This window comes from Arvicola amphibius, chromosome 14, assembly GCF_903992535.2.
Source record: "Arvicola amphibius chromosome 14, mArvAmp1.2, whole genome shotgun sequence".
In the NCBI taxonomy this organism is placed as follows: domain Eukaryota; kingdom Metazoa; phylum Chordata; class Mammalia; order Rodentia; family Cricetidae; genus Arvicola; species Arvicola amphibius.
Genome location: NC_052060.1, coordinates 25668508 through 25691927, shown reverse-complemented (window position 1 = coordinate 25691927; position 23420 = coordinate 25668508). Strand labels below are relative to the sequence as shown.

General features: G+C 41.0%; 1 protein-coding gene across 1 annotated transcript; it reads left to right on the top strand.

Moving 5' to 3' along the window:
- The first annotated feature begins 1834 nt into the window (after window positions 1-1834).
- On the top strand, window positions 1835-20390 carry Vcam1 (vascular cell adhesion molecule 1). The gene is made up of 9 exons (XM_038311858.1): window positions 1835-2310; window positions 2751-3026; window positions 5163-5474; window positions 6733-6999; window positions 9806-10081; window positions 13102-13422; window positions 14405-14671; window positions 15933-16199; window positions 19488-20390. Exons 1-9 carry the CDS (start codon window positions 2247-2249, stop codon window positions 19646-19648), a joined length of 2211 nt encoding a protein of 736 aa, XP_038167786.1. The 5' UTR covers window positions 1835-2246; the 3' UTR covers window positions 19649-20390.
- Window positions 20391-23420: the final 3030 nt, after the last annotated feature.

Here is a 23420-nt window from a genome sequence, read left to right as displayed (position 1 = left end):
GATCGATTTCATCTTGGTCCTCATTATACGATTGATTCAGCTTCAAACTTCAGGCCCTTGGGCCTCTAATAAAACTACTATAGAAGATTTACATAGAAGTAAATCTTCTTACAGAGAGGTCCTTCAGCTATGTTAGAGTGGTGATTCTCAAATGAGGAAGGATTTGACATTGTGGAATTCACCAAATTGTTTTCTTCACTTCCTCTGTTGTATTTACTATTCCTCTCTCCCGAAAGGAATTATTCTTCCACTTACTTGGGTGAAACTTGATACCAAATAGCATGGGTTTGAGTGATTCCCAGTAGTTATTTACTTTTGAACATAAAAGAAATGGAATTAAAATTTTATTCAAGCCTTTGATCCAACCCAAAGTTGAGTAGCAATGGTTATAAAGCCAATAGTCTTCTTTCATGGTGTGAGCATTGTTGAATCCCCTAGGTTGCTTGTTTGGCAGCTAATTTCATTGATTCCTGGATATATCACCATAGCCCTAGGATATATTACTCCACTACTTTTTTCTACTTGTCTTTCAGTGGGAGTTGTATACATTTCCAAGAGAAAGTCCAGAAGTGTCTCTTGCCTGGAAGGGGCAGTTGGAGACTGCAGGTCTCAATTGATGGCCTTTGTCATATGACATGGCATTGTTTATTTTACATATGCCTAAATGCCCTGGAACTTTGCAATTTTCTTGCAGAATTAAGTTTTTTTTTCAAGTGACACTTTTGAACCGTGGTTAGTATCTTAAAAGTTTCTTTTCTAGATTTTTAACTTTTACTCTTCCAAATTTTATAGTCACTAGATGCAAACCCATGCACTAAGTATCTAAGGAGTAGAAAGAGCCGTGACTAAGAAGTAATCCTGGCCATGAAGGGAACTGATAATGCAGTGTGGGAGGTAGACCTGCACGTGTATAATACAAGGAAGTGGCTATTCCGGTTTCTTTTTGATGGGCAAGCATTTTGCCAGGACATAGACTATGCATGCGTAAAGCTCATGGAGACAGTTATTTGAGTCTTTTGGAAAGTCTTTCCACTGGAAGGAGAAAATAATAAAAATTGACTATCATTTCATCTCCTACAACAGAAAGCAAACCTGTTTATATGTTTGAACTGGACATGTGGCTAAATAATGCAGCCAAAGAAATTTACCACAAAGATTTATTAGACAGATCCCATTCTTCTGCTTTTAAGACGGTGAAGGACTTCGAGCCATCCAGCAAGAGCCAAAGGACTGGGAAAAATTAATTCCTTTAGTTTTTCATCAACATCCTTTCATTTTTTTTTACTTCAGAAAAAAATATTTCAGAGAGCTGACTTTTGTGTCAAAAATACATTTATGAATAGAGAATCTTAAAATTAAGAAGCTATACTTTCTCCAATTCTATAAGAGTGACTCATCCAAATAAAGGATATTTTCCTTTTTGTCGAAAGAGAATAATTTTTATTTATTTTTTCTTTTTTTGGTTTTTCGAGACAGGTTTTTCTCTGCAGCTTCTTTGGAGCCTGTCCTGGAACTAGCTCTTGTAGACCAGGCTGGCCTCCAACTCACAGAGATCCGCCTGCCTCTGCCTCCCGAGTGCTGGGATTAAAGGCGTGCGCCACCACTGCCCGGCTTAATTTCTATTTTTTTTAAATGCAAATATATTCCTTAATGAAGAAAAGTCAGTGGGTGTTTACCTGGTCATCTCTGTCTCTGCCCCTCCCTCCCTTCCTCTGATGATTCTCTCTCTCTCTCTCTCTCTCTCTCTCTCTCTCTCTCTCTCTCTCTCTCTCTCTCTCTCTCTCTCTCTCCCTCCCTCCCTGCCCCCCCCCCCTCTCTCTCACACACACACACACACACACGTTGTGGGCAGTTTCATTTTGCAATGATATTTGTCTCATATCTTTTCAGGAAAGAACCCTTTCGGAGTTGCAAGTCAGGAAAAGCCCGAGATTTATGGACTTGGAAGTGCCTTGTTTCCCAGGACTCAGAGTGACTTCAGCGCTGAGAGCAGCTGAAGGGGTTAACTTGGGGACTTGGCCGGCTGTCAGTTAAACTTTTTTCTCTGGCTCTGCCCTGGGTTTCCCCTTGAAGGGATTTCCCTCCGCCTCTCCAGCAAGACCCTTTATAAATAAGAGCAGACTTTTCTATTTCACTCACACCAACCCGGCTGGCTTTGGAAGCTGAACACTTTTCCCAGACACTTTCACGTGGGGCACAAAGAAGGCTTCGGCGCTTCCATTTCGTCACCCCAGCAGCGACTTGAAATGCCTGAGAAGATGGTCACGATCTCTGGAGCCTCAACGGTACTTTGGATACTGTTTGCAGCCTGTAAGTCCCAGACCTGTTTTACAGGTCCACAGCTTTGGGTGTACTAGAAACTTTTGCTATAAAACTAGTTTTGGCAGACCTACAGATGGATGTGGTTTGGTACCCTTTTCGAATGTTAACTGAGAAATTTGGATTATATCGGTAGTAGGTCTAACTCTTTAGTATTCTGTACTTGACCACGAAGTCAAACTTAGAAAATAACAAAATCGCGTTGCACAATGGGCTTCAAAGTCTGACTGAGCATTCTTCTTCATGGTCAGGATCCCAGCACCTACCTCAACAGCAACATCTGGGCTTTGGAGCTGCCTGAGACAATTTAAAAAGTAGATCCCCCAGGCTGTGGTTTAAACACTGTATTGCTATGCAAGAGAGAAAGGATACAGCCTGAGACCGACCAGAGTAAAGTTGCTTTTTTTTCTCTTCTCTCCTTGCTGTTTTAGCTCAAGCTTTTGAAGTCGAGATCTCCCCTACATATAGAACGATGGCTCAGATTGGGAGCTCCATGTCCCTGACTTGCAAAGCCACAGGCTGTGTGTCCCCATCTTTCTCTTGGAGAACCCAGATAGACAGTCCGCTCAGTGCGAAGATGTGGAAAAATGAGACGGCGTCCACCCTGACCATGGATCCTGTCAGTTTTGAGAATGAACACTTTTACGTGTGCACAGTATATTGTGGATCAGTGAAACTGGAAAGAGGGACCCAGGTGGACATCTACTGTAAGTGCCCCCAAAGAGGTTTGGTTTTCTCTCGATGCTGCTTGAAGAAAATATTAATAACATGTGGAGTTAAGTGTATCTAGATTCTTGGCTAGATGGTTTCAATAAAGCCAGAGACAAGGACGAGCAAGATGAGAAGACGAATCGGAATTTTAACCACTTTGTCTTTGTTTGCTACAAAAAAAAAAAAAAAAAATAATGGTGCCCCTTGCAAAAGACTCGCATCTTCTTCAGTCCAGTCCTTAGCCGAAATGTGAGCATCTCACAGGCTCTGTTCATTTTTTTCTCTAATCTCTCATCTGCCTGTATTTCTACATGTTCACTTGCTCATGCATCTGAAGATTGATGATGTCTCGCTTTCCATTTACTTATTCTTATGCAACTTGGAGCTTAGGATGTGCTTGCAGACTCAGATTTACGAGTATATAAGCCTCCCCTTTAGACATAACCATAACATCTATGAACATCTCATTCATCTAATACTGATAAAGTTGAGAATTCTTGTTGTTGCCATAAAGCCTTGGTTTTCCATCCCAAAGATTTTCATCTAATATATTAGATTTGACTCAGGAATATGAACAGGTACCCATATTACACCAGCCTACCCCAAACACATCCCATCCCCATCCTCAACTCAGCAAATAGAACAAGCAAAGGGGAGGGGGTTAGTGAATCCTATAGAAATGGTGAGTCTTTGGTTATAGATAGCATCTCTTCCCCCACCCCAGAATGTACTCACATAGGCATTTCTTCACATTTGATTTATCCTCTAACTACCTTGATTCCTTCCTACTGTGCTGAAGCCTGCCTTTGTCCATTAACCTTCACTGAAATTTCAGCAAACCCCTTGTGGAGCTGGGCTTCCCAAGCAGCTGAACTTGGCCGGCTGCTTTCAATTACGCTGGCTGTGTATGCATAGTTTATGTCTGGGCAGCCTCCTGAGCTCCGTGCAAGGTCCTGTTATATAAATATCGGGAAGAATGGCAAGTTCTTATGTTACCTGTCATGAAATGTGTGGATGCCAGGCACATTTCCTGAAGTCTGTGACGGACATAAATAATAGGAGGGGAAATTTAAAATACTATGTTTTTAGATAATAAAGCTTTTGCAGTTCCTTTGCCTTTGCCCACAAGTACGGTACAGTTGGAGAGTTAAAAAAGAGAAGTGAGGAACTTTCTGGATTTAATTATGTAGCCTGTTTTTTTTTTTTTCTGCAAGAGAGCCTGTTTCCCATTGTATTTAACAGTTCAGTCTCTGTTCTACATTTGATTGTAATATTCTGTAGTACTGGGACACCAATGAGCCCCCATCATGACTTATATGCATCATATACATATGTATATGTATATGATAAACTGTGTAAAAGGTGGGGGCAATGTGCTGTGTTCCATTGTGCTGGTGGGTTCAGTAGAGTGCTGGTCAGAACACAAAGTTTGGCTTTTGGGAGAATGAATCCAGTATGGAGCGCTCTCTTAGAACTGAACGCCTTTCTGGTGGGTGAATTCTTATCAGAGATCCCATTTTCAGAAGCCAGCCCCCTAAGGTCATTCTCTTTATTTTGTAGGCAGTCTTACACAGTGACACTCCTTTACAATGTCATTCTGAATGTTGGGTTTCTCATCTAGAACTGTACCTGCACTAACATAAGAGAACAAGGCGTACTATGTCTCTGGAATCGCAGTGCAGAGTGACAGACACATGAGCTTTGCTCCCCCACCTCACCATGCTGGGTGAAAGAGGCTGGTTCTGCAATCACACTATGTCCAAGTTTCCTTATCTGTGAAATGTGGCCTCTGTCACCCAGGGTTACAGCAAAGAGAGAGCAAAGCCCTTTAAGTTACATCTATTGCAGAGTTTCAATAGATTTTAGGCTTTTCATTCTTCTTTCCTTCAGTAACACATACTTTTTAACAGTTACAAGATTAAAACTGAAATGGCCTTTAAAAAGTGGTTAATTCTGATTCGTGATTCCTGAGTCCACCATGAACCGTGGCTTGCTTTTTAAACAAGTGGCTATGCTGAATTAAGCCGAGTATTAACAAAAACATTTGTTTTGACTTGTGTTGTGTTAAAACATTCAGAGATGCTATCTACAGGAGCCTAAAAACCTACTTGTGCATTTGCTTGGCTTTGCAGCATTCCCTAAGGATCCAGAAATTCAGATGAGTGGTCCCCTGGAGGTTGGGAAGCCTGTCATGGTCAAGTGTTTGGCCTCTGATGTTTACCCATCTGACAGACTGGAAATGGAACTCTTCAAAGGTGACCAACTCCTGAAGACAGAAATGTTTATAGAAGAGATGGAGAAGAAGTCTCTGGAAACCAAGAGTTTGGAATTCACCTTTACTCCTGGCCTTGAGGATATTGGGAAAGCTCTTGTTTGCCGAGCTTACTTACACATTGAGCCCGAGCCCCAACAAAGGGAGAAGGCCAACAAACTGCAAGTCTACAGTAAGTACTTGCATGAGGAGCTCTGGTCTATGGGAATTCGGTCCCAGATATGTATTATTTTGTTTATTGTTACAATAAATGTATCAAATAGATGAACTAGAAACGTGCAGCTTTTACTGCATTAATTATTCAAGACATGACTTTATAAATGCTATTATTAAAAAGAACAGGATACTGGGTTTGGGTTTAGAGTGCTTGAGAGTCCTGTCTCACTGTTAACTGAGTGATGTTAAGATTATTCAACTCCTCTATTCTCCTGTTTATCAAGGAGGAATCAACATAACACTATCTGCTTGGATTGTAGGAAGTGGGCTCAAATGATAAATTTTCTATAAAATTTTATAATAAGCCTTGAAACATTGGTTTCACGGGCATAAAAAATTTACAAGAGGATTTCTTATTCTGTGTGTGTGTGTGTATGTACAACAGTGTGCACACATGTACACACATGCAGTAGGTGTTAGGGTTTGTCTTCAAGGTTTTGGAGACTGCTGGTGGATCTGAAGCTTCTTCTTATATTAGAATTGTGTTTTTAAGCAACTCGTGGTGCTCTGTTCAAACTAAAATGTTTTCTACTCTGAGCCCTAAGTTGGAAAGAGTTGGTGTCAAATACACTAGGTTTACCCAAAGCATAATGAGATGGAAACAACGTCTAACAACCTTTGGAGAAAGCAATCAAGATATGGGCTATTTCTCCTCACAGAACACAACACTTTGAGACAGAGGTATAGTTAAGCCACTGAAAGCAGTCATGTGAGAAAGAGCATTGCCATTTATCCATAAGAGCACAGAACTAAACTACGACCTTTGTGCAAATGCTAGCTACTTCCAGGAAAATTTCAACTCAACTAGAGACTTTTTAAAAGGAATTAATGATATTCAAATACCAATTTGATGGCCCTGAGTAGGGTGTCTCCCACAGTAAGTGCTGAATCTTGGATGTGCTTTTGGCAAAGATTCTTGCCCAGGATTCCAGTTCTTAGGCAAGAGACTGAACCATGAAACTTGAAGGGCTTTTCTTAATTTCCACCTACCTGTGGCTCCCTGAAAACATCAGAGGTCAAGAACTTTAATTAACTGGTTAGAAATTAGATTGGCTCATTTTTTTAAATGACTTGGTGATTCTTGACTCTCACTTGGCAGGTAAGTTTGTCAAATTTGTAGAGACACATAAGTACAGTCTCCAAGAGAAATACATCATCCCCGTTGGGTGAAGTCGATGCTGAATGACAGCTCATATTATGTTCTACCTTTTCAGCCTCTCCCAAGAATACAGTTATCTCTGTACATCCCTCCAGAAGTCTTCGAGAGGGTGACGCTGTGACAATGACATGTTCCAGTGAGGGTCTACCAGCTCCCGAGATTTTCTGGAGCAAGAAATTAGATAACGGAAATCTGCAGCTCCTCTCAGGAAATGCAACTCTTACCTTAGTTGCTATGAGAACGGAAGATTCTGGAAATTACGTGTGTGAAGGAGTTAATCTGGTTGGGAGAAATAAAGCAGAGGTGGAATTAACTGTTCAAGGTGAGTAGAAGGTGAAGAGGTGCCATTGTTGGGAGTTGAGCAATAGCCACTCAATGCCAGTGCTGACATTCTTCCCTTGCCTTTGCTTGATGACCTATCTGGTAGACATGCGCTTCAGCATACATACATATTTATCAAACTCACACTTTTTGGGAACTCTTTTCTCTCAGAACCTCCACACTGGTTCTTCTGTAGCTCTTGTCATCTCACTGCTGTCTCAGTTCCCGACTTGGTCACCATCTCCTGCCCATTGGATATTAGCATCCTCATGCTACTTCACTTGGTCTTCTTACTCCATATAGTCAGCTACACAGCTGTGACTACCGAATACATGCTCCCATCCCAAGTGACCTACTTTTGACCCCTCTACCTCACCACGATTCCCTCTGCCCTGACTGCCTTTCCAGCCAGCCCTCTTGCCTTTGCCTTAGCTTACGGTTTCTCATGTGAGAGTTTGCAAGATTTTCTGAAGCAACGGCATTTCCCTCAAACCAAACTGGCCTTCTGGAACTTTATAGACGCTATCTAGTCTTCAAGAAATAACTAAGGGGTATTTTCTCCATTTTACAGATGGGAGAATGGAGTCTCAGATTAATAATGGCCATCAGTTGACTGTACAGCCAATGTTTGCCAAGAGTTTCGCACTCTCCTTCATCTGCTATCTCAGTATTTACCATGTGCTGTGAGGTAGTTGAGAAGCTCAGGTGCAATATGACTCATCATTTTTTTTTGCATATGGTCAAATGGCTTGTTGCTGTCCTTACAGAGTCCTCTTAAATCAAAATCCCATGCTCTTTCAATTGTAGTTAACATTTCAGTTGGGCAATCAAAATTATATGCGTGCCTACATTGTGTATGGTGTGGTATTTTGGTATATTTATATACCAAGGAGTGACAAAAATCAAAGCACATTCTTTAGTAAGAGCACAAAAATGTATGTATTTGAATGTGTATGTTCATTAAACTGCAAGCTTCTCAACTCAGAACCCAGGAACTCACTGTGTTTGTGTGTATGTCTTTGAATTAATGAGTCAGTGGCTAGTCTGGTACCTGACACACAGTAAGTGTTAGCTGAATTAAAACATAAACTATAAACTTGGACAATACATTTTTTTAATCTATGAAAACGTGGATTTTAAGTTTAGATGAAGAAGAAAGTAGAATTCGAACACCATCAGCTGATTAGCTCAGGTGCATGATTACTATTCCCATATGGTCAGAGAAGATGTATGGCTAAAAGTGTGGGAGGCTCGGTGTCTATTCTAGACTAGTTGCATCCCATATGCTGGGCCCCTTTTCAAAGGGGCAAAGGAATTATTGTGTTCTGGGCTTGTATTATAGTGCATGAGCAACTAGCAGCCTCAATGACTGTGCTGAAGTTGGAAGGGTCTTTCAGCCCTTTCAAGGGCTTCTCCCCAGCAGCTCCAAACACACACAGTGAGGGCTGTCAGTCTCCTTGAAGGCAGGAAGTGAATCTCCTGATAAGTTCCTCATTCTCACACTGGCAGAGACGGAACTTAGATAACTTGGTAACTGTTTTGAATAATCTCTTCAAAAATCCAATAGCATTTAATTTATTTGGAGGTAATTTGAGAAGAAACTTCTTTGAAAAAAAATACTATACCACAATTACACAAACTAAAAGAAGAAAAGCTACTTTTCCTGGTACAGAAAAGAACCACACAAAATGGAGTATATTTTTATTGTGTGCCGAGATTTCCTCCTGTGTCCAGCTTGCTAGAACATTCTAGTGATTTTCTTTGGAGATTCATTTGTCACGTGCTGAGTTGCCCAAACACTTCCAGGATTTTCAGAGGAACAACACCAAGATTCAGATTTCTTCCTCTCAAGATATGTCATTTCATCCAAGGCTGTGTGCCTAGAAGTTGGAGAACATTTTTGGATGCTTGAGTCTCGGGTGTTTGCCCTGATCACTCAGCTTTCTACCCAGAATAAAGTCTTTTGAGAACGCATCAAACGTATTTGATGCCACCTTAATGCTGACATCATTCTTTTGCTCTCAGTGTGACGCTGTGTGATCCTCAAAAATAGTATTTTATGTTGGAATTCCATTATATAGATGTATATGAAGGATTAAGGATAGTGCAATTTGGTGCAGTTTCTCCTGTAATCATTTTAGATCTCATTTTATCTCCACATGAGGACAACTCGACTTAGTTGTGGGAAGAGAAAAACTGGAGTTTCAAGTCAGACCCATCTTACATCAAGTCCCTGTTACTTCGCTTGCAAATGTAGCTTAAGCCTTTTAGCACTTCTCAGCCTAATTATCTTAAAGAAGAAAAAGGCATAAGGGATAGAAGAAGAGAAGGGGAAAATACAGGAGCAGAAGAATAAGAAAGTAGCAAAGAAATAATAGTACCAGTTAATTACTCTTCTGGGAATTAAGAGAGATAATGTATGCATATAAAGCAGAATGCAGCATGCTCGCCACGCAGCAACTGCTGGATAGTTTGAGGTCCTGTTCAACCACAGTGACTTGATGGACTACATAGAGCAGAGGTTGGGTTATTGCTTTGAAAAGATGCCAAGCACGTTCTTGACAAATTGTTATCTACACTTATTCTGGCAGCCTGAGTCAACACAGCATCATGGGTTCCTTCTTCAAAGACGTGCTCTTATTCCTGATGGCTCCAAGATGGAAAGGAGCAATTTTTTTCTTGGCACAGAGAGTTGCTGAATAGAGATCAAGGAAGATAAACATGGAATATGGGAATATGATGCAATAAGAAAAGAATCTTATCTGTTATTCATCTTGCTCTTTCTTATTTTTTTTCTTCCTCTTCAGAGAAACCATTAACTGTTGACATCTCCCCCGGATCCTGGGTGGCTGCGCAGGTTGGAGACTCGGTTGTACTGACATGCGCTGTTGTTGGCTGTGACTCCCCCACTTTTGCTTGGAGGACTCAGATAAACGGCTCCCTTAACGGGGAGGTGAGGAGGAAGGGGGCCACATCCACACTGACACTGAGCCCCGTGAGCCTCGAGCATGAAAACTCTTACCTGTGCTCTGTGACCTGTGCTCGGAGGAAACTGGAAAAGGAAGTCCGGGTGGAGGTCTACTGTAAGTGCTTTTCAAAATGGATGACTCACTGATTACTTCCCTTTCCTCTTGTTCCTTTGGAAGAAAATGGATGTGACTGTGTAAGGAAATCCATTTGTGCAGAAAGAGGTTTGGCATCCCTCGATCTCTGAACACTGTTGGATGCAATACAGTTGGTCCGGCTCTCCCGTATATATCGCATTTGTTTACAGCATGCGCACACTGCGTGACTGGTCCTACTCTCCTCGCGCACGTGAGCTTGCTCCATGCTCTGCTTCCCCCACTGCCACATGTGGTACATGGAGGAGGTGAGGGAGAGCAGTCAGGGACTTGTGTCCATTCAGATAAGGACTCGGTGAGGGGTGACTGCCTCATCCACTCAAACTGGGGGTGAACTCCAGCCTGCCTTTTGTTTTGTTTCATTTTGCTTTGAGATGGTGGGCATGGAATGCTGGGCTTTACCCACGCCAGGCGAGCGCTCTGCCATTGAGTTATAGCTTCAGCCTGCCAGCCCAGTGTGTTTTGTGTTTTGCTTTTCATGAGCACTTTAAAAAGTCTTTGTTTCTCTTTCATTTTTGAAAGATAACCTTATTGTGTGTAATATTTATTATTTTAATAGAACAGAAAATAACTGGTCCCTGTGCTTTGTTTATATTCAGCCTCCTGTTATGGTGTCTCATCCCTTCTCCTCCCACCCACTATCCCCTTTTCCTTCACAAATAGTCAGGCTTCTGATCAGATATAGTATTTTTTTATTGTATAATACATTTAAAATAATATAGATGATAAATGCCCTGTGTTTGATATAGTATACATAAGTATATTATTTTAAAATAAACATATAATATGTTAGATAATATTAATACTTTTTCATGAAAGAAGAAGGAGTGGGAAGTCTATGGGGATGGTGAGCAACAATCGAGGTGTTGGGGGAGAGAGAAATAGGGGAAGCAGTCTATTGTTTTAAGGCAGACTTGAAAAGCTGATCTGCAGGATTCGGGTGAGGGGACAATGAGAAAGAGTAGCGGGCCAGAAATGGAGACAGGTTTTATTTAGTCTGAGTATGGGATGGTTTTAATAGGTAACGGCTACAGAACTGAGAGTCAATAGTGTCCTTTAAAACGGATCTACATCGTGAACAAATGACACACCTTCTCCCGTCTCCCCCCTTACTGTCACCTTAATAAAATACTTTCCAACCTCCAATCTCCATGAATTTCACGTGGCTGGAAGCCCTCAGTCTTCACTGAATGAGGAGTGAACTTTACAGCGACCATGTGACTGCAAGGTTATTTTTGCGGGGAGGGTGGGGTTGCCCTGCTCTACTCGTCAACCCAGAGAACATGTTGTAAAGATCTCCCATCTAAAGCCCTGCCCAAACGTGTGCTAACCTTCAGGATTGTGTTCAGAGTAAGAGTGTGCCTGTTAAGACAGTTAAATCTCTCAAAAGGAGGGTAAACTTTATTGCTTTATCATATTCCCCGGAGTCCAGGGTCTGCTGATGTAGGCACATTCCCAGCAGAAGTTGGAACAGGGCGACAGCTTATGGCATTGTGGGCGTGTTTGAAAATTTACCACTTTCTATGGAAAAAAAATGTTTAGCTTTTTTAGGCATCATTTTTATGCTGATAGTTATTTGAGTGTCATTTTTGTTCGTTTACATAGGATGTCTTCTAAACGTTTTGTAGATGAGAGGAAAACTACTCAGATTCTAAAGAATACAGTTAGGATAGTTCTTTTACATTTTCTTATTGATGTTTAAAGTTGGCATACAAGCAAGCAGGTTCATCATGGCGTCGCCATGTGTTTGTGTCAATTATGCTTTCTTCTTATTTCATCCCCTCTCCATGCCTCTCTCCTCTCTAACTGCTTCAGTCTGGGTTTTACATATGTGAGAAAACATACAGTAGTATAATATTAAGTCAGTTCCTTCCTTCCTTCCTTCCTTCCTTCCTTCCTTCCTTCCTTCCTCCCTCCCTCCCTCCCTTCCCTCCCTCCCTCCCTCCCCCCTCCCTCCCTTCCTCCCTCCCTCCCTCCCTCCCTTCCTTCCTTCCTTTCTATCCTTATTTTCTTTTTTTTTTTTGGTGGTGGGGGGGGGGAGGTAGGTTTTCTCTGTGTAACCTTTGTTGTCCTGGAACTCACTCTGTAGATCAGACTGGCCTGGAACTCAGAGATCCACCTACCTCTCCCTCCCAAGTGCTGGGATTAAAGGCATATGCCTTCATGCCCAGATGTAGTTTTATTCTTAATTACAAGAGTTACCCAACTGGGAAGAAGAGAGAGAAAGAGCCCTGTGAGCTTGAGGCCAGCCTAGTCTACATAAAGAGTTCCAGGTCATCTAGGTCCTGTCTCAAAAAAAACAAAACAAAAACAAAAACGGAAGGAAATAATTTCTGAAAAGTATTTAAAACTCATAACCTCAATGTAGTCAAAAAAACCCAAACTATCCAAATTTTGATATGCTGTCCAAATTGAAAGCTGTACTGTGAGTCTCATTTGAGACTGAAAACCTGTAGCCAAGACTCCTAGGTCAGAGGACAGATTTTGACTCCATCTGATATAAAATTAAAAGTCTCATTCGTTCCCGTAAGTTTCTTTGTCTAGCGATAAAATAAGTTAAATAATAGCCATTTAATCAGGCTTCTCAGAAAGGAGAAAAATGAAAGCTGAGGAATTAGTTCATATTTAGTAGTCACTATATCATGACAAAGTTCTAAAACATTTAAATTATACAGTTCATTGGTAAGATGGCAGAGGTCATGTGCCCTTAGGAAAGGACAGGCAAGATGGCATCATTAGAAGAGAAAAATAAGAAGAAAAAGCATCTATTATTCATTGACTTAAAATACGTAGTATTTTGTCCCAATTATTTACAATTAATATTGTACATGTACCGTTATAGCTAATGGCACTATTCACGTCCACACCCTTCTCAGCCGATCAAAAGCTGTCACTATGAGGCCTTTGCATTTAGTGGAGTCGAACCCAATTTTCCCTTGACTACCATATATTAACATTTTTTTTTTGCTTGATATTTGCAGCATTCCCCGAAGACCCAGCAATTGAGATCAGTGGGCCCCTTGTGCACGGGAAGCCTGTCATCGTAAACTGCACAGTCCCTAACGTGTACCCTTTTGGCCATCTGGAGATTGAATTACTGAAGGGGGAGACCACACTGAAGAGTCAACATTTTTATGAGGAAATGGGCATAAAATCCTTAGAGACCAAAAGTTTGGAAATGACCTTCATCCCCACCAGTGAAGATACTGGGAACGTGCTTGTTTGCCTGGCTAAGTTACACAGTGGCGAAATGGAATCTGAACCCAAACAAAGGCAGAGTACACAGACTCTTTACGTCCATGGTAAGGACATCCATGGGGCAGCCACAACCGAATGTGGATTTCTTTGTTGTGTCCACTAGGTAATAGCTAACGGAAGGTTAACAATGAAAGCCTCTGTGGAAAAAAAAAAAAAAAAAAACAGAAACAAAAATGCAAGATAGGAGTGATGATAACAAACCATCATTGATTTATTTACGTGTGATTCTATGCATTAGCATTCAGGAATGGGCCAGCCAGGCAGCTGCTCAGCCTCAGAGAGAATCAGTAGAGCTCAATGAGTCATCTTCAGCCGGGCTAGCAGCTGGCTTGTCACAGGTAGCCTCACTTAAGTGCCTTATGACCTCGCTCCCACCTGTCTTAGTGTGGTTAGGTTTCCCTCAGGGAAGGGAACACAGCTGAGAAAGGTGATGGTGATGTGAGCCTTATAAAGGCCTGCCAGGAGCACTCCCCCTAGCCCATGTCTGTCTACAGACATCCTATTGGGCAAATGATCAACCCAGGTTCAAAGGGTAGCCAACTGTTTTTTCTTATTCACGGGGAATCTTCCAGTGCATCATGCTCTGACCATACATATCACTGACCTTTAAGTCTCTCCCCCAATGCCCCCCTCCTGTGTGTGTGTGTGTGTGTGTGTGTGTGTGTGTGTTTCCAAAGCATTCTACTCCTTTCTCCCTGAGAAACGGAGTTACTTCTCTTTTACCCTGGCTCTTCTTCACAGGGTCTGGCAGAGGCTTCTAATCCACCATGTCACTCAGACACTACGCACTCCACTGACTTTCTGTGCTTTGACATCAGTTTCTCCAGCACTTTCTGCCATTGGAAACTATCCGCTTTGTCTGGGTTCTACCTCTCACTGTGTCTCCTCCACAGAAACTTCTGGGCAGGTTATCACAATTTACAAACTATGCTAATCCAGATCCCTTTGCCAAGTTTTACAATGTTGTCCAGACTCTTTGGAATTCGGAGCATAAGAGAGTCAAGCTAAGTGTCTTTTCCTTTTCAGTTGCCCCCAAGGAAACCACCATCTGGGTCAGCCCCTCTCCTGTCCTAGAGGAGGGCAGTCCCGTGAACCTCACCTGCTCAAGCGATGGCTTTCCAGCTCCAAAAATCCTGTGGAGCAGGCAGCTGAATAACGGGGAATTGCAACCTCTTTCTGAAGATACAATACTCACCTTAGTGTCTACAAAACCGGAAGATTCTGGCATTTATGTGTGCCAAGGGATTAACCAGGCTGGAATTAGCAAAAAAACAGTTGAACTGATTATCCAAGGTGAGTAGAGTGAGATTTTTAAATTATTAATGGCTAGTGCATTTCCTATTGCGTTACCGACAGTGAACAAGGTCCTCTTTGAAAAGAAAACCTTTCAGGGCTAGAGAGATGGCTTAGCAGCAAGGAGCGCCTACTGTTCTTACAGATGACCTGGGTTCTGGTCTCAGCACTCACGACTGCCTGTAGCTCCAGCTCCAGGGGATCTCCTGTCCTCTCCTTGTTTCCGTGGACAGTGCAGGGACCCTCACACAGACACATACAAATACAAATATAATTTAAAAATAAAAATAAACCTTAAAAAGAAAGAAAAGAAAAACCCTCATTTCAAAATTGTATTTATGTGCAAAAAAAAAAAGTAAAGAAAAAAATAAATTAAAAAAAAAAAAAAAACAGTTCCGCGCTGTTCCTGAGATGAACTCTCTTTTCAGGTCAAATCACTTGCCCTAAAGTCCGATTCTCCTCGAATGAAATGCTCTCCCCAGGAGCTAAACTGGAAGTTCAGGGACACTTATGAGATTGTGGTTTTGGTGAAGAAATAAGGGTAGGAAATTACTTAGTATCAAAACCATCACATTGGGTAGAACCTGGGAAGGGAACCACATAATCTCAAAGAAAACCTTTAGGAGACTTTCAGGCCAGCCTGGACTACACTATGTGACCATCTGAAAGAAAAGGAAGCCAGAGTCTGGTTGTCATTGCCCTGTGGTCCTGGAGGAGGAGACTCAAAGTGACAAAACAGATGGTCTTAAGCAAGTGTTTACAAAACAGACATTGGGTGTCCCCCCTAAGGCTTATTACATTAATAGAAATGTTCTACTTCAATTGAGATCAGCCAAGACCTCGAGATTCGATAATTGGTAACTACATTCTTAAAAGACAGTTTAAAAGAATGTTATACATCTTAATTTCCTAGTCAGGGAGCACCTAGCTCATAAGGCTTATGCACTTCAAGGAAAATTTTGGTGAACAATATGATTTTTTTTTAAAAAAATATTTTTTCACATCTGATTTTACAGCTGCTTATTAAATACCTAATTTTTGTCCTTGGCTGGGTAAGGACAGGAAAGAAGCCCGAGACACGTCTTCTCTTGCTTACAATGCGATCCTTTAGAATTGAACAAATGCCCAGCTCCTTCGCTTGCTTTCATCACAGCTCATGCAGAAGGCATCGCCAAGAGTTTGGCAGCCGCTGCCGAGGTTCTTAGAATGCGATGGCTGTACCCTCCGCTCCAGCCACACTAACTGCCGGTTCTCTCTTCAGGCTCTCCGAAAGATATACAACTCACAGCCTTTCCCTCTGAGAGCGTGAAGGAGGGAGACACTGTCATTATCTCCTGCACATGTGGAAGCGCGCCTGAAACGTGGATCATCCTGAAGAAGAAAGCCAAGACGGGAGACATGGTATTGAAGTCCGTTGACGGCGCGTACACCATCCGCAAGGCCCAGCTCCAGGACGCTGGAGTGTACGAGTGTGAATCTAAAACCGAAGTGGGCTCACAGTTACGAAGTTTAACCCTTGATGTAAAAGGTTAGTTTTATATATATAATTTTAATCATTCAAAGTATCTGAGGAGAGCAAGCAGTTTCTACTATCACACGGGTGTTGGCGAAGTAAGACTGAATTCCATGCTAACTGGTTGCTTCTTAATGTTTCTTGAACTACTCGGGCACAGCTGTTCCAGCCTGTAGCGTTTAGCCAGGAAGTGGGCACTAATCATCAGTGAATGTGGAATTCCCACTTGTTATTTTTTTCCCCAAAGTTGCCAATTCATCACTGGTTTCTGAGGTTTTAGATTTGCTAAGTGTTTAGCCACATTTTACAACCTTTCCCCTAGGGTAAAAGGAAAATAAGGAACTGGGATTGGCACAGCAGAAAAAAATCCTCTGCCGACCTTGCTCCCCCCTGGGAAGGAGCTCTGTTTTCAGAGGACAGAAAAACTGCATATTTTCTGCCTGGCTCTTTTGTGAGGATGCTAATTGGGAACAGTGGCCTGGATCCTAAACAGGATCTCTGGATTTCACAAGAGCTTCCTTTGAATCTGTGCCCCAGTTGTCAGACTTTAACCTGATAAAGAGGAAGTAGAGGTGGGGAGTGGGGTAGGGGGGGTTCAACCCCATCAGAGACATATTGGCACTCCTCAATTTCCTGTTCTCTCTTGTGAGGACCTGCTAATTTTATTGATGCCAGCCTTGACTAATGAGCCTCCGACCCTTTGTATACCAAAGGGCTGTTGAGTCTTGAAATCCTGTCTAGTAGAGAGAACGGCACTGCTAATGGATGCCAACTCTGAGGGGCTCTGGCATTGACCATAGAGTTAACCAGCCACATATCAGTGCAGAGAAAATATGAACCCAAGTGGGAAAACAGATAAAAATTTTATCAATCTGCCCAAATTTCTCAAGATTATAGATCGTAGAATACATTTTTTTCTGTCTTCACAGAACCTCTTCAAATCAGAGCGATACTGATACATCCACTTAGAAATGTTTTTAAGGGGGGGAAAAGCATAATTATATGTCAAACTTCGGGTCACCAACCTGCAGTGATTTCCTGAAAACGTATCATCTGGGCAAGGAGCCGCCATGTGTCCAAAGAATGGGACACGGTGTCCATCGTTTCGTTGGACATGACGCAGTGTGTGTAACCGTTGCCTCCAGTGATCTCAACTAGGAGTAGACTGAACCCCATTCCTTTCTGTTTTCCTTAATCCTTGGCACCTCTGGCTAGCCCTAACGTAGCCTAGCCCTGGGAAATGGGACCCTTAAGATTTCTGTCATCCTCTGTGTGCATGGCAGTTTCTCCTCAAGACCGTGAAAACTGTTTCTTCTCTCTTTAACTTTCTCTTTCACATGTTGTTTTTTTAATTGTTTAATTAATTTCATATGCATTTCTACCTTTAATTTATCCCTTAAATGAACAATGAAAGCAGATTAGTCACACAGCTAGATATTCATGCTTTCACATACAAAGATGGCTTCAAATAGCTAAGTAAGAATAAAGACCCAAAGTTGACCTGTTTCTCACCCTGGAAAGACTTAACTAGTTTTCCTTGGTATTTAGCTGAATGCTTATATTTATTTTGTCTTGTTTGGTTTTTGCTGAAATGTAGCCCATTGATCTGAATGATGAGGATTCTTTAAAGCTTTAAAGGCTTTTTTAAATAGGAAAGATGTGTTAGAATATTGCCCTAGCAACTGACTCAATTTTGAATTTTTTTAAATATTTTTTTATGGTTTATTTAACTTTATTTTATGTGCATTGGTATGAAAGTGTCAGATTTCCTGCAACTGGATCTTCAGACAGTTGTGAACTGCCATGTGGGTGCTGGGAAATGAACCCGGATCCTCTGAAAGAGCAGTTAGTACTCTTGACCACTGAACCATCTCTCCAGCCCCCTCAATTTTGAATTTTTAACAGATATCAGAAGGACAAACTGAAAGGCAAAGATAATAATTGAATTTTAAAGAAAACAATAACAGAAATACCTCCTAGTGTGTCATCAATATTGATATCTAATCATAATTATGCTGAGTATTCCATTAAAATTTTACCCTTAGATCAATTCTACCAAAGGAAAGCAGAAAAACGAAGCTATTATCATGGTACTGAAAGTGAGTCATCATTTTCCTCCTTTGGTAACTTGAGACAGCTCTCTCCTGTGGTGCTAATGAGTCTTTTCTACTTGAGTGACTTTCTGTGTTTTGAAAGCCCTGGAAGGAATGTAGCGATGCCTCAGATCAGATGGTTAATTCCTTCAAGGACTCAGACAACATGCCCTTACATTTAGTAAAATGTAACTGTGAGACCACATTGTGGTGTGCAAAATAAACAAAAGCCATCCTCTCTGGAGATGCTTTTATGGGGCTTAGATGTTGAGCTGTTGCAGGTGTCCCATGCTTTCTTAGGAGATTTTATATTGTCATTTTCAGTACTACATTTAAGGCTATGTGGCAAAATAATAGGATTTATAAATAAAAGCTTTATTAGTACTCAATATTTTGGGGGCTACTCCGTGTGCCAAGTGGTGTCTTAAGGGATGGCTAGTTCTGAAGCACCTCATCCAAACATAACTATGTCTGTAGAGTTTGCAACCAGGAAAAGAAAACAAGTTTACCAGGTAAACGCATGGATAAATGTTGAACTGCAAGCTGTTAGGGGAATATGAAAGTGGTTGGTTTTGAGGGAATATTGGAATATTAATCTATGACAAGGGAGATGTGGGTCAGGGAACTCACTCTCTGAGTAACTAAGACATTCACTTAAATGAACTATCTGAAGACCATCAGTAGATCAAGAGGGGTTGTCAGTGCTGGAGGGGGATAATCTGTAAAGATGCTTTTGCTTCAGACACACAGAAGACTGCATATAAAAACATGGCAGTCATCAATGAGAGTGCTCTGTCTTGGCTACTGCATGTAAGAAAGATGGTCTTTGAGTCCTATTAGGCATTTCAATTAATGACAATCAGAGTCATGGGGGTTTTGTTAGATATTTCTGATTCTGGTTCTTATAAAACAGATCTTGAAAACGTGTGTTTTCCCTGCCGTTTTCCACCCAAAGCCATCTTTCAAAATCCAAGTCTGTAAAGTCAAGAACTGTGATCTTCATGCTTATCATGAGCATAGCAACCACGAACTACTTATTTGGATATTTCAGAAAAAAAGATGTGTCTGATAAGTCTCAATGGTCCTCAGCACAGTGTTTACCCCTTCCTCTTTGAAGAGCTAGCTGCCCTGTTACAATAAAACACATACTGTGATTAAATTATTTCCTTTTGTACTAGACATTAATTGCATCCATTTGGTTATTTTCCAGGAAGAGAAAATGACCAGAACTATTTTTCTCCTGAGTTCCTTGCTCTCTACTGCGCCTCCTCCTTGATCATACCTGCCATCGGAGTGATCATTTACTTCGCAAGAAAAGCCAACATGAAAGGATCGTACAGCTTGGTAGAAGCAGAGAAATCAAAGGTGTAGCCAACATCTGAAGTGTTCCAGAAAAGACACTATTTATAAGCCCCCAGTCCTTCCTAGTCTTTATCATCCCACCGCCAACCCCCGACACAAACCAAGCTAAGCGTTCAGAGTTCCCAGAACTCTTCACAGTAGAGAAGGAAAAGAAGTGGATGTTTGAGCCTTTGTTGAATGCAAGAAGCAAACCGGAACCGTTCTTCTTGACAAGTCCCTGTCACTGAGGTGAAGTGACTGGAACAGTCCCATGATGTGTATATAAATAGCAGAATCTGTATATATGTAAAATAAAATTATGTCATAGAACAGTTGTTTAGAATAGCAGCACTCCGTAGGCCGGTCAGAACATAAACAGTGTTGCTCGGACTGACTGTTGTAACTTAATGCATCTTAGAAAAGTTTAATATTAATATTAATATTGATTAGGCAGCTGACCAGTGTCACCTTTTTAAATATTTTGTTTCCTTCAACCTAATTTTTATTGACAATGATTTCATGTTGTAGAACAAAGCCAGAGTTTTATATTTTTATAGGCAAATGATAAGGAGGGCACTGGGTTAACTTTCAGGTACTACATTCCTAATTCATGGCAGACTGAATAGCCAGTTTTCTCTGCATGGTACTGTATGGTACGGGGACATGTTTCTTCATCGGGATCTTGTGTAATGACTAACATGATTTAAAGTGTGGCTTCTTTGACTCATCTTTTGTAAACAGTATAGTAAAGTGAAAGTTTCTGAACATGGAAGACTTGGGTCTTGTTTGTTATAAACTGTCTCTGTCGCCTTTCGTTAATGGCTTGCTCTTCAGGAATTGTCAGTTATAAGAGTAAAAACCTCAAACTGGTAACAATACAGATACTCCAAACACGCTCTTCAGACTACCTTTATCAAAATGACCATGAAAATCCAGTAAAATAAACAGACTTTTTGTTAATTTGAAAGCTAACACTATACCCAATAGATGATATGTACAGTAATCCAGCAAAGAACAAACACTTAGGTACATGCTGCGAAGCCTAAGAGACAACACTCTTATTTTTCAGGTCAGTTTGTATCCTTAATACAGGTAGCGATTCTCTTCCCACTGAGCCAGTAAGTCCTGAATTTTGGGTTAATCGTTTTCTTTCTCTGAAGGTTTTATGCTGTATACAGTACATTCTAAGTAGTGAATTCATTTGCTCGGTTTTGAACCTTGCTTTGTGACTTTATTCTTTCATTCAGACTTATCTTCTTGCACAGTTCAACCATGCTGTTGTATACAGGTATAGGTCACACATTTTCACTGCTCTCCAATGGTCTACTCTAAGACTTTTTTAATCGTTTCTTATTTATCCATTTTTCTTAATAGCTATTTGTGATGTTTTCATCTTTTCTGATATGAGAATAAGCTTCTGCAAACATTATTGTAATGTGATAATTTGTGAACATTGCTGTGCTTTCTCTAGAGCTTGTACCCACAGTCAGTATTCTGGGATGTATGTGTGCACAGTAAAACTCAAAGGGAAGCTAGTCCTTTCGGAAGTAGTTCCATAACTTCTCCTTCTACCACAGCGAATAAGAATTCCCACCAATGCTCCCCCCTGCCCAATGTGGTGCCGTCTGACTTAATTTATTTATTATTAATTATTATTTCTCAGCATGGTTTAAAATTAAATTGACCTGATCATCAGTGAATTTAAACATATTTCCATATAGTTAAGAATGTTTTTATGTTTAGGATAATTTGAGCTCTCTTCTGTAAAATATGTACACTTTGGTCTTTTTTGCTAGAGGATGGTAATATGCTTTATTAATGTATAAATACATATAAATATCCTTTTCTTTTTATATTAGTCCTTTGATTTCTTCTTATAGTTACTCAGTTGTTCCACACATTTCATTACCCTACTTGTGACCTATGCATTCACTTGCTTTGGGGTATTTTTGGATAATAACTTAAGTTTTATCACACTCACATGTATTAAATTTTTATTTGGTCTTATAAGTTCTGTCATAGTTAAGAAATATTTTTTTTCTGCTCAGAGGTAGAAAATCTACCATCCTAGCTCAAAAAGTTTTGTTAGTTTCACATACACAAGCCCTATGCAAGCTCAAGTCAGATTTCATGCCAGCATTGGGAGGGACTTAGAATCCTGCCCCTTGCAGAACAGCTATGGGCAATTGAGAGTTGCTGGGAGAAGGGAAAATGGTCTTCTCCAGGGAAGAGCAAGACAATTCATTACCTAATTACAAATGGTCCGTCCTGAAAACCTACATATGAGTAACATTATATAGACTGAAAAGGTTATATTAGAAATATATGTATATATACATATATGCATGTAACAACAATTAATGAAAAAAAGGCAATGGATTTGAAAAAGCATAAGGAAGTATATATGAGAGGGTTCGGTGGGAGGAAGGTGAAGAAAGAAGTGATGTGGTTATATTATAATAACAAAAATAAAAGAAAAATTGAAAACCACATACACACAAAGATAGAATACTATTATCCTAATAATAACTTTATATAGTCCCTTGTATTTCTTTCTCTTTTTTTTGGTGAAACATCAGATAGTCATTCATTTATCTGTTTATTTTTAATAAATCAATATTTAATAAACAGGGCAATGCAAAGAAGAGCACCCCTGAGTAGCTCTCAGGAAGGCAGGAGAGAGAACACAAGAGCACATGGCAGATCTATGTGCAGGGTCTTAAAAAGCCTGTAGGCAGCCTTGAGCAGTTCCAGGGGAGAAACTGCAGGCTTTCTCAGTGGTAGAGTCTGGAGTGGGAGGAGTGGGGCTGGATGGATATTCCCAGCATCCCAGTGCTGGCATGGGATGACATGGGAAAGGGCAAGTCAGGAGCTGGAGGACCCACGCTCAATGGGAGGTATGGGTGAAGAAGCATTCAGCTAGCTGCCATCCTGGAGACCTCAGACATTTGCTTCTTAGGAGCCTGAGAAGGCAGATTGGTGGGAGAAAAAAATTGATTATGATCACTATGGGGTCAGTCATGGGTATCAGAAAGACTGTCAGAAAGAATGGAACAGAGAAGTGTCGTGGCTATAAAAAAGAGACAAGGGTGAATGAGCAAGACACAAGAGCAGACATGCCCTTCATTAGGACATCTTGGAAAACCAGGTCCCAGTTGCTGGAGAGGTGCCAGCTTGCTCATGGAGAGGTGGTGCTAGCACTGATGTCCCAGGAGCTTGGGAGGTGGGGGCCGGTACACCAAATTGAGGGATTATATATTTTTCTGCTGTTTCTGCTGGGGGTGGGGAATGCATCTATCCTATAAAGGTGTCAATAAGAGTTAAGAGATAATAGGGCCTTTTTATGAGTGGTCATGTGGGTGAAATCAACCTGCCAGTATTTGCCCAGTTGGCGTCCTCAGGCATTTCTGGAGGGCCAATCTGGAACATTCAGGTACCTGTTAAACAATTGGGAAAGATTTTTTTTTTTTACCTTGGTATCATAGCAAAAGGTTTTGGCTTTGGGTTAAAAGACATGAACATTTTTAGGTCTAAATTCACTGAACAAAAGCAGCTGGGCCAGTGAAGGAGGAGGGAGTTGAACACACCTGCAGGGCTCTATCCCCTCTGTGAGGTTAGCCTGTTCTCGAGGGCAAGGAGTTGGCATTTCAGCAGAGTTTTGTAGATGTGGCTGAAAAGCAGGAGCCAGTAAAACCCACAGATATTTAGTCAGTACCCTATCAGTTTAACAAAACTATATTTATCCATGTTAAAACTCTGAGCCTCCAAACTGACCCGAACTGATCTCCAAATCTGAAACCTG